General features: G+C 61.9%; 1 protein-coding gene and 1 gene segment (V, D, J or C); one reads left to right on the top strand and one right to left on the bottom strand.

The window, feature by feature from the left end:
- The window catches only part of LOC138100714 (immunoglobulin heavy variable 3-48-like), a 104,048-nt gene that overhangs the window by 4,699 nt on the left and 84,497 nt on the right, over positions 1-14,852 (top strand).
- LOC138100684 (chromodomain-helicase-DNA-binding protein 8-like) overlaps positions 1-14,852 on the bottom strand; it is a 38,124-nt gene that overhangs the window by 3,958 nt on the left and 19,314 nt on the right. Inside the window, exons 15-29 of the mRNA XM_068998566.1 lie at positions 14,502-14,645; positions 13,166-13,421; positions 11,612-11,825; positions 10,714-10,909; positions 10,059-10,226; positions 9,458-9,637; positions 9,099-9,209; positions 8,748-9,016; positions 7,429-7,628; positions 5,019-5,178; positions 3,499-3,588; positions 2,163-2,266; positions 1,598-1,703; positions 585-648; positions 406-460 (exon numbers count right to left, since the gene is read on the bottom strand). Coding sequence (XP_068854667.1) covers positions 406-460; positions 585-648; positions 1,598-1,703; positions 2,163-2,266; positions 3,499-3,588; positions 5,019-5,178; positions 7,429-7,628; positions 8,748-9,016; positions 9,099-9,209; positions 9,458-9,637; positions 10,059-10,226; positions 10,714-10,909; positions 11,612-11,825; positions 13,166-13,421; positions 14,502-14,645 — 2,317 coding nt within the window. The remainder of the gene's footprint in view (positions 1-405; positions 461-584; positions 649-1,597; positions 1,704-2,162; positions 2,267-3,498; positions 3,589-5,018; positions 5,179-7,428; positions 7,629-8,747; positions 9,017-9,098; positions 9,210-9,457; positions 9,638-10,058; positions 10,227-10,713; positions 10,910-11,611; positions 11,826-13,165; positions 13,422-14,501; positions 14,646-14,852) is intronic.

Here is a 14,852-nt window from a genome sequence, read left to right on the forward strand (position 1 = left end):
TTTTGGGGTCATTTGGAGGTCTTAGGGGTCAGTTGGGGGTCCTGGGGTCATGTGGGGGGCGGTTGGGGTCAGTTTGGGGTCATTTGGAGGTCTTAGGGGTCAGTTTGGGGGGGCCTGGGGGTCATTTTGGGGGTCCTGAAGTGGACCCAAGGTCAGCTGGGGGGTCCTGGGGGTCCCCTTGGGTTTTGGGGGAAAACGGGGGGGATTTGGGTTGGTTCTGGGGAATTTTGTGGGGTTCGGGGTGGATTTTGGGGCGGATTTCAGGGAATTCCAGGAAGTTCCGGGGGATTCTGGAAGGAATTCTGGGGCATTTCCGGGAATTTCCGAGCGCTTTGCGGCGTCTCTCGGAGGGAATTCTGGGGGGAAATTTGGGGGATTTTGGGGCGTTCCAGGCCCCCCCTTTACCTTCGTCCCCATCCACCACCGAGATCTCCTCGTCCAGCCCGGCCAGGGGGTCGCTCTGGGGGGGTCACGGGGGTCACCAAAGTCCCCAAAACCCCTCCCCAAAAATGGGAAATTTTGGGGACAAAACCTGGGAATTTGAGGGATTTCGGGGGATTTTCCCCCCCCTTTTTTTTTTTTACCTCCTCGCCACCCCCCTGGAGGGGTTTGTACTCGGGGTCCTCGGGGTCTTTGTCGAAATCAGGCCTGGGGAGACCCCAAAACTCCCTGAATTCACCCCAAACCCGCCCGGATTCAGCCCGGAAGCGCCGGGCAGACCCAAAATCCCGGGAATCCGGCCCGGAACGCCGGGGGTGCCTCAGCCCCGGAGCTGAACTCAGCCCGGCCCGGGGGCCGGTCGGTAATTAGCATGGCTGGGTCATCAGGGGCACCTCGCTTTGGGGGGAAATCCCCCAATTTGGGGCGTTTGGGGATCCCAGGACGGCTCCAAACCCACAATTCCTCAAACCACCCCAAAACCAGCTCGAAATTCACCCAAAACGACCCCGAATTCCCCAAAAATCCCCCCAAAACCACCTCAAATACACCCAAAACCACCCAAAACCTCCCCAAAACCACCCCAAACCTCCCCAAAACCATCCCAAACCACTCCAAATTCCCCCAAACCTCCCAAAACCACCCCAAACCTCCCCAAAAACCACCCCAAATTCCCCCAAACCACCCCCAAACCATCCCAAACCTCCCCAAACCTCCCCAAATTCATCCCAAACCTCCCCGAAATCCCCCCAAACCTCCCCAAAACCACCCCAAATTCCCCCAAACCACCCCAAAACCTCCCCAAACCTCCCCAAATTCCCCCAAACCTCCCAAATTCCCCCAAACCTCCCCAAATTCATCCCAAACCTCCCCAAATTCCCCCAAACCTCCCCAAAACCACCCCAAATTCCCCCAAACTCCCCCAAAACCCTCCCAAACCTCCCCCAAATTCCCCCAAACCTCCCCAAAACCTCCCCAAATTCATCCCAAACCTCCCCCAAACCATCCCAAACTTCCCCAAAACCATCCCAAACCTCACCCAAATTCCCCCAAACCTCCCCAAATTCCCCCAAACCACCCCCAAACCATCCCAAACCCCCCCAAATTCCCCCAAACCCCCCCAATTTTGGGGTCTTTCCCCCCGCTCACCCCCTCGGGCCCCTCCAGGCGCTGCTCGGCCGCCACGGCCGTGGCATCGGGACCGCCGGCCTTGGCCAGGAAACACAGGGCGGGGTCTGCCCGCATGGTGTGGTACCTCTCGTACCCTAAAAAACCCCAAAACCGCCCCAAAACGCGCTCGAGTGGCCAAAAACAGCAAAAAAACCCCATCGAAACAGCCCCAAATGCACCCAAAATAACCCCAAAACGCAGGGCGGGGCCTGCCCTCATCGTGTGGGGCCGCTCGTACCCTAAAAACCCCAAAACCACCCCAAAATCACCCAAAACGTCGCAAAAACGGCAAAACCCGTAAAAACAACCCTGAATACCCCAAATCCGCCACCACAACGGCCCCGAAACGACCCCAAAACAACGAGAAAAAAACCCACAAAACCCCCCCCGGAACGCACGGAAACCACCCCAAAATCCTCCCCCCCCCAACCTCCTCAATCCCCCTCCAGACACCCCAAAACCGCCCAAACCACCCCAAAAACGTCTCGAGACCCCTCAAATCCCCCCCGAGACCCCCCCCGAAACCCCAAAAGGCCCGGAACCGGCCCCGGTACCGTGCTTGAAGACCCCGATGAGCAGGGACTTGTCGGCCTCGGGGTCCCACCAGGCCGTGGGCACCTCCAGCTGCTCCAGCAGCGGGAACCAGATGTGGACATCGCTGGGGACCCCAAAAACGGGGCGGGGACCCCAAAAACGGGGCGGGAACAGCAGAAAACGGGGTCAGACCACCGAAACGGGGCGGAATGGACTGAAACCAACCCAAAAACGGGGCTGGAAAGCCCCAGATCCCCCCCCAAATCCCCCATAAAAAAAAAAAAACCCAAAACCACGCCAGAGCTGCCCCAAAGACGCTCAAACCACCCCAAAACGCCCCTGAATTCTCCCAAAATCCCCCAAACCCCTCCCAAAACCCTAAAACCCCTCCCAAAATCCCCCAAACCCCTCCCAAAATCCCCCAAACCTCTCCAAAAATCCCCACCCAAAATCCTCCCAAAATCCCCCAAACCCCTCCCAAAATCCCCCAAACCCCTCCCAAAATCCTCCCAAAATCCCCCAAACCCCTCCCAAAATCCCCCAAACCCTTCCCAAAACCCTCAAACCCCTCCCAAAATCCCCCAAATCCCTCCCAAAATCCCCCAAACCCCTCCAAAACCCTCAAACCCCTCCCAAAATCCCCCAAACCCCTCCCAAAATCCCCCAAACCCCTCCCAAAACCCTCAAACCCCTCCCAAAATCCCCCAAACCCCTCCCAAAATCCCCCAAACCCCTCCAAAAATCCCCCAAACCCCTCCCAAAATCCCCCAAATCCCTCCCAAAATCCTCCCAAAACCCCCCAAACCCCTCCCAAAATCCCCCAAATCCCTCCCAAAATCCCCCAAACCCTTCCCAAAATCCCCCAAACCCCTCCCAAAATCCCCCAAACCCCTCCAAAAATCCCCCAAAATCCTCCCAAAATCCCCCAAACCCCTCCAAAAATCCCCCAAACCCCTCCCAAAATCCTCCCAAAATCCCCCAAACCCCTCCCAAAATCCTCCAAACCCCTCCCAAAATCCCCCAAATCCCTCCCAAAATCCCCCAAACCCTTCCCAAAATCCCCCAAACCCCTCCCAAAATCCCCCAAACCCCTCCAAAAATCCCCCAAACCCTTCCCAAAATCCCCCAAATCCCTCTCAGAATCCCCCAAACCCCTCCCAAAATCCCCCAAACCCCTCCCAAAATCCCCCAAACTGCCCAAAAAAACCCCCATAAATCCCCCAGATATCTCCAAACCCCCCCCCCCCAATAAACCTCCTCAAACCACCCCAAAACGGGTCCGAACACCCCCCCCCCCCCCAAAAAAACCCCTCGGGAAAGCCCAAAACCCCATGAAAAAGCCGCAAAAAGCCTCACCTGGCGCTCGCCCCTGCCAGGACCTTCTCGGCCTGGTCGCCGATGACCTCGTGGCGCAGGAAGTAGAGCATCCGGACCCTCAGCAGCACCCTGAAAACAGCGGGGTTTGGGCAAAGCCCCCCCAAAAAAAACCCCAGCACCAGAACCCCGACACTCACCAAAAACCTCAAATCCCATAAAAAAATCTCAAAGCCTCACAAAAAAAAACCCCAAAGGCTCACAAAAACCTCCCAAAATCCCACAAAACCCCAACAAAACCCCACAAAAGCCCCCGAAATCCCACAAAAACCCCCAAATCCCACAAAAACCCCAAAATCCCACGAAAAAAAACCAAAACCCCACAAAAACCCCCCACAAACCCCCATAACCCCCTCCCAAAACCCCACAAAAACCCCCCATAACCCCCATCAAAAATCCCCAAAACCCCACAAAAACCCCCAAAACGCCACAAAAACCCCCGAACCCCACAAAAACCCCAAAATCCCACAAAAAAAACCCCAAAACCCCACCAAAACCCCCAAAACCCCCCATAACCCCCTCCCACAACCCCCCACAACCCCCCCCAAAAACCTCCCACAACCCCCGCCCAAAACCTGACAAAAACCCCCAAAAGCCCCCAAAAAAACCCCAAAACCCCACAAAACCGCCCACAAAAACCCCCCAAGACCCCATCAAAAACCCCACAAAACCCCCCCAAAAAACCCCAAAACCCCCCCAAAACCCCCTACAACCCCCTCCCAAAACCCCACCAAAAAAACCCCAAAACCCCACAAAAACCCCCTGAAATCCCACAAAAACCCCGAAACCCCATAAAAACCCCACAAAAAAACCCCCGAAACTCCACAAAAACCCCCCAAAACCCCCCACAACTCCCTCCCAAAATCCCTACAAGAACCCCCAAAACCCCACAAAAACCTCCCAAAACGCCCCAAAAACCCCCTACAACCCCCTCCCAAAACCCCACCAAAAAAACCCCAAAACCCCACAAAAACCCCCTGAAATCCCACAAAAACCCCGAAACCCCATAAAAACCCCACAAAAAAACCCCCGAAACTCCACAAAAACCCCCCAAAACCCCCCACAACTCCCTCCCAAAATCCCTACAAGAACCCCCAAAACCCCACAAAAACCTCCCAAAACGCCCCAAAAACCCCCTACAACCCCCTCCCAAAACCCCACAAAAAAAACCCCAAAACCCCACAAAAACCCCCTGAAATCCCACAAAAACACCCCCAAAACTCCACAAAAACCCCCCAAAACCCCCCAAAAACCCCCTGAGACCCCATCAAAAGCCCCACAAAAAAACCCCTGAAACTCCACAAAAACCCCCCAAAACCCCCCACAACTCCCTCCCAAAATCCCTACAAGAACCCCCAAAACCCTACAAAAACCTCCCAAAACCCCACAAAAACCCCCTGAGACCCCATCAAAAACCCCACAAAACCCCCCAAAAAAACCCCAAAACCCCCCCAAACCCCCCCAAACCCCCCCAAGGCCCCGAGCCCCGCCGCGGGCCGCACTTGCTGCTCTGGTGGCGCAGGTGCTTGCGGTAGCCCTCGTCCTGCAGCAGCGCCTCGGGCTCGTGGCGCCGCAGCCACTCGGCCCCGCCGGGCTCCGCGCCCTTGGGCGCCTTCTTGCCCTTGCGGCCACGGGGCGGCGGCGGCGGCGGCGCGGCCGCGCCTGGCGGGACACGGGGCCGGCGGTCAGCGGGCACCGAGCGCGGCCGGAGAAGCCCCAGCGGCCCCGAAAGGGGCGGGACGGGCACGGAGTGGGGTGGGCAGAGAGTGGGGTGGGATGGGCAAAAAATGGGGCGGGAGGAGCAGGGAATGGGGTGGGATGGGCACGGGATGGGGTGGGATGGGCACGGAATGGAGTGGGATGGGCATGGGATGGGGTGGGATGGGCAAGGAATGGGGTGGGACGGGCATGGAGTGGGCACGGGATGGCACGGAATGGAGTGGGATGGGCATGGGATGGGGTGGGATGGGCAAGGAATGGGGTGGGATGGGGAAAAAATGGGGTGGGATGGGCACGGAATGGGGTGGGATGGGCACGGGATGGGGCGGGACGGGCATGGAGTGGGGTGGGATGGGCACGGGATGGGGTGGGATGGGCACGGAATGGGGTGGGATGGGCATGAGATGGGGTGGGATGAGCACAAAGTGGGGTGGGATGGGCAAAAAATGGGGTGGGACAGGCACGGGATGGGGTGGGATGGGCACAAAGTGGGGTGGGACGGGCACGGGGTGGGGCGGGATGGGCACGGAATGGGGCGGGACGGGCAGGGAATGGGGTGGGATGGGCACAGGATGGGGTGGGATGGGCACAGAGTGGGGTGGGACGGGCAGGGAATGGGGTGGGATGGGCAAGGAATAGGGTGGGACGGGCAGGGAATGGGGTGGGATGGGGAAAAAGTGGGGTGGGAGGAGCAGGGAATGGGGTGGGATGGGCACGGGATGGGGTGGGATGGGCACAGGATGGGGTGGGATGGGCACGGAATGGGGTGGGATGGGCACAGGATGGGGTGGGATGGGCAAGGAATGGGGTGGGACGGGCATGGAGTGGGGTGGGATGGCACGGAGTGGGGTGGGATGGGCAAGGGATGGGGCGGGACGGGCACGGAATGGGGTGGGACGGGCATGAGATGGGGTGGGATGGGCAAGGAATGGGGTGGGACAGGCATGGAGTGGGGTGGGATGGGCACGGAATGGGGTGGGATGGGCATGAGATGGGGTGGGATGGGCAAGGAATGGGGTGGGACAGGCATGGAGTGGGGTGGGATGGGCACGGGATGGGGTGGGATGGGCACGGAGTGGGGTGGGACGGGCACGGGATGGGGTGGGATGGGCAAGGGATGGGGCGGGACGGGCACAAAGTGGGGTGGGATGGGCACGGAGTGGGGTGGGATGGGCAGGGAATGGGGTGGGATGGGGAAAAAGTGGGGTGGGATGGGCACGGAATGGGGTGGGAGGGGCACGGGGTGGGGTGGGATGGGCAAAAAATGGGGTGGGAGGAGCAGGGAATGGGGTGGGATGGGCACGGGATGGGGTGGGATGGGCACGGAATGGGGTGGGATGGGCATGGGATGGGGTGGGATGGGCAAGGAATGGGGTGGGCAGAGAGTGGGGTGGGATGGGCAAAAAATGGGGTGGGAGGAGCAGGGAATGGGGTGGGATGGGCACGGGATGGGGTGGGATGGGCACGGGATGGGGTGGGATGGGCATGAGATGGGGTGGGATGGGGAAAAAGTGGGGTGGGATGGGCACGGAATGGGGTGGGATGGGCACGGAGTGGAGTGGGACGGGCACGGGATGGGGTGGGATGGGCAAGGAATGCGGTGGGATGGGGAAAAAGTGGGGTGGGATGGGCACGGAATGGGGTGGGACGGGCACGGGATGGGGTGGGATGGGCACGGAGTGGGGTGGGGTGGGCAGGGAATGGGGTGGGATGGGCACGGAAACTGCCGAATGAATGACCCCAGAATGACCCCAAAACCACCCCAGAATGACCCCAAGGGCCCTAAAACCACCCCAGAATGACCCTAAAAACCCCAAAACCACCCCAGAATGACCCCAAAGGCTCCAAACCCACCCAAAACCTTCATTAGGTGGCCCCAGAGACCCCCAAGTCCTCCCCTGGATGACCCCAAAACCCCCCCGAGGCCCCAAGGACTCCCAAGACTTCCCTGGGGTGATCCCAGACCTCCCCCGGATGACCCCAAAAACCCCAAAAAACCCCAAAACCACCCCAGGACGACCCCAAGGATCTCCAAAACCTCCCTTGGGTGATCCCGACGACCTCCACGATCCCCAGAACCTCCCGCGGAAGACCCCGAACGCCTCGAAGACCCCGAAACCCATCCTCGGCTGACCCCAAAGAGCCCCGGGATGACGCCGAACCCCCCGATCCCCCCGCCGCGGTGCCCCTCACCGGGGTGGCCGAGCGCGGGGCGGGCGCGGCCGTTCTCGGGCGGGGCCAGCAGGGCCCAGGCGAAGGCGCGGACGCCGTCGTCGCCGCGGAAGTGCAGCAGGCAGAAGAGGACGATGGCGCGGCTCAGCCCCTCCACGTCGCGCTCCGACAGGCGCCGCTTGAACCGGCCCTGCGCCGCCAGCTCCCGCCAGCGGCCCCACCTGAGCGGTCAGCGAGCGGTCAGCGGGGGCAGCGGGAGGTCAACGGGGTCAGTGGGGGACCAATGGGAGGTCAACGGGGCCAATGGAAGGTCAATGGGGCCAAGGGAAGGTCAATGGGGTCAACGGGGGATCAATGGGAGGTCAGTGGGGCCAATGGAAGGTCAATGGGGCCAAGGGAAGGTCAATGGGGTCAACAGGAGGTCAATGGGGCCAATGGAAGGTCGATGGGGTCAACAGGAGGTGAATGGGGCCAATGGAAGGACAATGGGGAGCCAATGGAAGTGAATGGGGCCAATGGAAGGTCAATGGGGCCAATGGAAGGTCAATGGGGTCAATGGGGGGCCAATGGGGTCAATGGAAGGACAATGAGAAGCCAATGGAGATCAACGGGACCAATGGAAGGTCAACGGGGTCAACGGGGGACCAATGGCAGGTCAATGGGGCCAATGGAAGGTCACTGGGGTCAACAGGAGGGCAATGGGGCCAAGGGAAGGTCAATGGGGTCAACAAGAGAACAATAGGGTCAATGGAGAGACAGTGGGGGGCCAATGGAGGTCAATGGGGCCAATGGAAGGTCACTGGGGTCAATAGGATGGCAGTGGGGCCAATGGAAGGCCAATGGGGTCAACAGGGGGCCAATAGTGTCAATGGAAGGTCAATGAGGTCAATGGGTGGCCAATGGGAGATCAATAGGGTTAATGGAAGGCCAATAGGGTCAACAGGGGGCCAATGGGGTCAATGGGGGGCCAATGGGATCAATGGGACATCAGTAGGGTCAAGAAAAGATCAATGGGGTCAATGGGAGATCAATAGGGCCAATAAGGGGGTCAGTGGGGGATGTTGGGATCAACGGGGCATCAGTGAAGGACACGGGGTCGACAAGGGTCAACGCTGAGTCAATGGGGAATCAATGGGGGGTCAATGGGGTCAACGGGGGCGCGCTGACGTCATCAAGGGTCAGCGGGGTCAACGGGGCGAACGCCGAATCAACGCACGACCGACGGCGCCGACCGCGCGTCACCGAGCGGTCAAGCAAAGACATCGGCCCAACGCGGGGTCAACGAGAGGTCAACCCCCACCCCACGGCCACCGCGGCCCCGCCCGGGCGCCCCCACCCACCCGTAGACCATCAGGTGTTTCTCCACGCGGAAGCAGTCACTCCTCCCGAACGGCTGCGGCGCGGCCGGCGCGGCCGGCGGGGCGTGGTGGTGGTGACCGTGGTGGTGACCGCCGCCGTGGTGACCCCGCCGTGACCTTGTGGCCCTGTCCAGCCTGTCCAGGTCGTCGTCGCTGTCCAGGTCCGAGAACTCCACCAGGTCGTCGTCGCGCAGCGTGCTGAAGTGGCGCGTCTGCTTCCGCACGCGCGGCGTGTCGATGACCAGCGTGTTCTGCGGGCGGGCGGGCGGGCGGCGGTCAGCGACCCCCGGCTGACCCCACCCCAGCCCCGGGGACCCCTCCGGGTGACCCCACCTTGCTGTTGAGCAGGTCCAGGTCCAGGTCGGCCTTCTTGGCCCACTTCTGCCAGAAGTTGGGGTCGTCCAGCGCGATGTCCGTGCGGTTCTCCGAGGCCACGAAGCTGGCCTGGGGGAGGGGAGCGGTCAGCTGGGCTGGGGTGGGGACACCGGGGCACGCCTGGACCTTCTCCAGGGCCACCAAAGGTCACCCGGACCTCCATTTGGGCTTCAAGAACCTCCGTGGTGGCCACCCAAACGCACGTGGACCTGGATTCGGGGTCTCTACGTGCCCCGAGAACCTCCATGGTGGCCACCCAAGAGCACCTGCACCCCCCAACCTTCTCCACGGCCGCCCGGCCCCGCCCGCAGGCGCACCTTGGCGAAGGTGGAGCCCTTGCCCTCGCTCTCGATGGTGATGGTGGTGGTGCGGCGCAGCAGGATCTGGTCGATGTCCTCCTCGCAGAACTTGGCGCCCTCGTCATCCTCGTCCATGATGGCGGCGTAGGCGCCCTTGCGCAGCAGGTCCTCGATCTCCTTCTTGGAGAACTGCTGGATCTGGGAGATGGGGGAGTTCCTTGGGAAACCCCAAACTTCCTCGGAAAATCCAACCGGGAGAACCTCAAATGGGAGAACCTCAACTGGACAACCTCAAGTGGGAGAATCTCAACTAGGAGAACCTCAACTGGGAGAACCTTAACTGGGAGAACCTCAACTGGCAGAACCTCAACTGGGAGAACCTCAACTGGAAGAACCTCAAATGCGAGAAACTCAGCTGGGACAACCTCAACTGGGACAACCTCAACTTTGGCATCCACAAACCCCAAATTCCTTGGGAAACCGCATCCAACTTGAAGAACCTCCACTTCGCGGTCTTCAGAACTTGGGAGAACCTCACTGTGGAGAACCTCAACTTCGCAGCGTCCAACCCTTGGTAGAGCCCACCCACGACCACCCCTGAGCCGGGATGACCGCTGACCCCGGTGATGTTGCCCTCGCGGCCGCTCATGGACTGCAGCACGGCCTTGTCCAGGCCGAGTTTCAGGCTGGCCTTGTCGAACATCTCGCGCTCGTAGGAGTTGCGGGTGATGAGCCGATAGACCTTCACCGCCTTGCTCTGCCCGATGCGGTGGCACCGCGCCTGCGCCTGCGGGGACGCGGCGACGTCACCCGGGGGACCGCGGGGTGGCCGTGGAGGCGGCCGCGACCGTCCGAGCCCATCCCACGAGCACCAATGAGTCCCACGGTCTCCAGCTCTTGGAAGATCCCATCCCATGACCTTCAAATCCTGGAGAACCTCATCCCATGATCCCCAAACCTTGGTAGATCCATCCCATGACCTCCAACCTCACCCCGTGACCCCCAAACCTTGGTAGATCCATCCCATGACCTCCAACCTCACCCCGTGACCCCCAAACCTTGGTAGATCCATCTCATGACCTCCAACCTCACCCTGTGACCCCCAAACCTTGGAAGATCCATCCCATGACCTCCAGCCTCATCCTGTGACCCCCAAACCTTGGTAGAACCTGCTCCGTGGTCCTCAACCCTTAGACAACCCATCCCGCAACCCCCAACCCCATCCCACGACCTCCAACCCTTGGTAGACCCCACCCCAAGGCCTCATCTCGCACCTGGAGGTCGTTCTGGGGGTTCCAGTCGGAGTCGAAGATGATGCAGGTGTCGGCGGCCGTCAGGTTGATGCCGAGGCCGCCGGCGCGGGTGCACAGCAGGAACACGAAGCGGTCCGAGTCGGGCCGGCTGAAGCGGTCGATGGCCGCCTGCCGCAGGTTCCCGCGGACGCGGCCGTCGATGCGCTCGTACGGGTACCTGGGGGGGACGCGGGGGCGGTCAGGGCCGGGCCACGGCCACCGCCGGGCTCCTGAGGTCCGTAATGACGCCGGGAGCCGCCGTCGGGGTCGCCCAAGGCCTCAAAGAGGTTCACGGAGAACGTTGAGGACCCCGAGGTCCATAACAACGTCAGGAACCGCAACTGGGAACGTGGAGGTCCTCAAAGAGGTTCATGGGGAATGTTGAGAACCCAGAATTGCCTTTGAGGAGGTCCCCAAACGCTCCTGTGGGGGACACCGAGGTCCCCAAGGTCCCCCAAGACCTTCATGGTGCTCTTCAAGGTCCTGATGGTCCCCAGAACCTCCTTCCCATTGGGGGGCGGACATTGAGGTCCCCGAGATCCCTAAACCACCTCCATGGAGCTCCTCAACACCCTAGACATCCCAAAACCCCACTCCCAACATCCCACAACCCCAAAAATCCTTTTTTTCCCCCCCAAATCCCACGTTTTCCACCCAGCTTACTCATTTTCCCTCAAATCCCTAATTTTTTCCCCGAAATCCCTTTTCTTCTGGACGACAAAGTCCTCCAAAACACCATTCCCACTTCCCACACCCCAAACCCTCTATTTTCTCCCCAAACCCTCGTTTTCTCCCCGCTTTCCTTCCCGAAACACCAAAAATCCCCATTTTCCCCCGTTTTTTTTTCCCAAAACCCCCGTTTTTCGCCCCAAACCCCCACCGTTTCTGGATGAGGTAGTCCTCCAGGATGTCCAGGCACCGCACCATCTGGGAGAACACCAGCACCTTGTGGCCGCCGGCGCGCAGCCGCGGCAGGAGCTTGTCCAGCAGCACGAGCTTCCCGGCCGAGCGCACCAGGGCCTGGAGCGCCAGGTCCGGCGGCGCCGGCGTGGGCAGCGACTCCCGCAGCTCGGCCACGATCTGCTCCTCCGCGCCTGCGGGACCAGGGAGCGGCAGGTGACCACTGGGTGACCACCGGTGACCTCCAGGTGACCACCGGTGACCGCTCGCGGTCCGCAGCAGATCCTCCAAGGGACCACTGAGATCTCCAGGTGACCACTGCAGCCTTCAGGGAAGCGCTGTGGCCGCCGACCACCAGGGACCATCAAGTGACCACTAGCGCTTCCCCAGGTGACCACCAGTGACCATCAAGTGAGCACCAGCACTTCCCCCAAGTGACCACTAAAATCTCCAGGTGACCGCCATGACCACCGAGTGACCATTAGGTAGCCACCATGACCATCAACAGCTGCTCTGAGTGACCACTGCGGCCTCCCTGGGGCCTCCAAGGCCCTCTCCAGGTGACCACCAACACCCTCAGGTGACCCTCAAGTGACCTGCGTGACCACCAGGTGACCACCAACAGTTCCTCCAAACGATCACTGAGCTCCCCAGGTAACCCCCATGGCCTACAGCAGCTTCCACCAGTGACCACCAGTGACCACCAGTGACCACCAGGCACGTCCCGCTCACCACTGATCAGATGGGGGTGGTTGCAGCACCACCCAGGTGTCCCCAGGTGCCCTCAGTTCCCCCCAGGTGTGCCCCCAGGTGCCCTCAGGTGTCCCAGCTGTGTCCCCAGGTGCCCCCACCTGTCCCAGGTGTGCCCCCAGCCATCCCAGGTGTGTCCCCAGGTGTGCACAAGTGTCCCCAGCTGTCCCCAGGTGCCCCCAGCTGGCCCAGGTGTGCCCTCAGGTGTCCCAGGTGTGTCCCCAGGTATCCAAGGTCTGTCCCCAGGTGCCCCCAGGTGTATTCCCAAGTATCTCAGCTGTCCCAGGTGTATCCCCAGGTACCCCCACCTGTCCCAAGTGTGCCCCCAGGTGTCCTCAGGTGTGTCCCCAGCTGGCCCAGGTGTGTCCCTGGGTGCCCCCAGCTGTCCCACATGTGCCTCCAGCTGGCCCAGGTGTCCCCCCAGGTGTGTCCCCCCAGGTGTGTCCCAGGTGCCCCAGGTGTGTCCCCCCAAGTGTGTCCCAGGTGTGTCCCCCCAATTGTGTCCCAGGTGCATCCCCCCAGATGTCCCCCCAGGTGTGTCCCAGCTGTGTCCCTCCAAGTGTGTCCCAGGTGTCTGTCCAGGTGTGTCCCCCCAGGTGTGTCCCAGGTGTCTGTCCAGGTGTGTCCCCCCAGGTGCATCCCCCCAGGTGCGTCCCAGATGTCCCCCCAGGTGTGTCTCAGGTGTGTCCCAGGTGTGTCCCCCCAGGTGTGTCCCAGGTGCCTCCAGGTGTCCCCCCAGGTGTGTCCCCCCAGGTGCGTCCCCCCAGGTGAGCCCCGCGCTCACCGTTGATGAGGTAGGGGTGGTTGCAGCACTTGCGCAGCTCCATCATGGTGTTGAGCAGGTTGGGCACGTTGCCGTGCCCCGCGCCCCGCGCCAGGTAGGCGAAGTTGCGCTCCAGGATGGCGCGGTACAGGCGCTTCTGGGCGTTGGTCAGCTCCACCTCGATGATGGTCTCCTGCTTGGGCGCCAGGTTCTTCTCCACGTCCTCCTTCAGCCGCCGCAGCATCATCGGCTTCAGCAGCGCCTGCAGCTTCTGCACCTGCGGGCCCAGCGCAACGGGGCTCACCTGGGGGCACCTGGGGGCACCTGGGGGGAGCTGGGGACACCTGGGGGCACCTGGGGGGAGCTGGGGGCACCTGGGGGCACCTGGGGGCACCTGGGGGGAGCTGGGGGCACCTGGGGGCACCTGGGGGGAGCTGGGAGGAGCTGGGGACACCTGGGGGCACCTGGGGGGAGCTGGGGATATCTGGGGGGAGCTGGGGGCTCCTGGGAGGAGCTGGGGGCAACTGGGGGCAGCTGGGGACACCTGGGGGGAGCTGGGGACACCTGGGGGGAACTGGGAGGAGCTGGGGACACCTGGGGGGAGCTGGGGGCTCCTGGGAGGAGCTGGGGGCAACTGGGAGGAGCTGGGGGCAACTGGGGGCAGCTGGGGACACCTGGGGGGAGCTGGGAACAGCTGGGGGCACCTGGGGGGAGCTGGGGACACCTGGCAGGAGCTGGGGACACCTGGGGACACCTGGGGGCAGCTGGGGACACCTGAGGACACCTGGGGGGAGCTGGGGACACCTGAGGACACCTGAAGGGAGCTGGGGGCACCTGAGGACAGTTCCAAGGTTTGGGGACGGCTGGTCACACCTGGGGACAGCTCAGTACTCCTGAGAGCACCTGGGGGGAGCTGGGGACATCTGGGGACACCTGGAGACACCTGGGAAGTGTCAGAGGGGGATTTGGGGACTCTGTGAGGGCAGTGAGGATGGTGGGGAGTGCTCCAGGTGAGCTCCAGGTGAGCTCCAGGTGACCACGGAGCTCTACGAGTGACCACAAGGCGATGGCCAAGACCTCTGGGCGACCAGCACAGCCTCCAAAGCCTTCTGCAGGTGACCCCCACAACCCCCAAATGATCCCCACACCCCCCAGGTGACCCCCACGCCCCCCAGGTGACCACTGAGTCCCCCAACCTCAAAGACCTGAATGCTCCTGGCCCACTCGCCACCTCCCAACGCTGCCCAGGTGACCCCGAAACCCCTCCTAGGTGTGCCCAGGTGACTCCAAAACCCCTCCCAGGTGTGCCCAGGTGACTCCAAAACCCCTCCCAGGTGTGCCCAGGTGTCCCCCTCACCTGCTCCTCGGTTTTGAGGTCCCCGAAGTCCTTGAGGAACTCGGCCTCGGAGGGGAACTGGGCGGGCTCCAGGAAGTGCAGGAGGCTGAAGAGCTCCTCCACCGTGTTCTGCAGCGGCGTCCCCGTCAGCAGCACCTTGTGCTCCTGCAGGGCGGCACGGGAGGACAGGTGAGCACAGGTGAGCACAGGTGAGCACAGGTGAGCACAGGTGAGCACAGGTGAGGACAGGTGAGCACAGGTGAGCACAGGTGAGGACAGGTGAGCACAGGTGAGCACACCCGGGGACACCAAAAACGGCCGCGGACCTGCAGGAGGTCACCTGGGACCTCCCAGGGGTGACCAAGAGTCATC

This window comes from Aphelocoma coerulescens, unplaced genomic scaffold, assembly GCF_041296385.1.
Source record: "Aphelocoma coerulescens isolate FSJ_1873_10779 unplaced genomic scaffold, UR_Acoe_1.0 HiC_scaffold_138, whole genome shotgun sequence".
Taxonomy (NCBI): domain Eukaryota; kingdom Metazoa; phylum Chordata; class Aves; order Passeriformes; family Corvidae; genus Aphelocoma; species Aphelocoma coerulescens.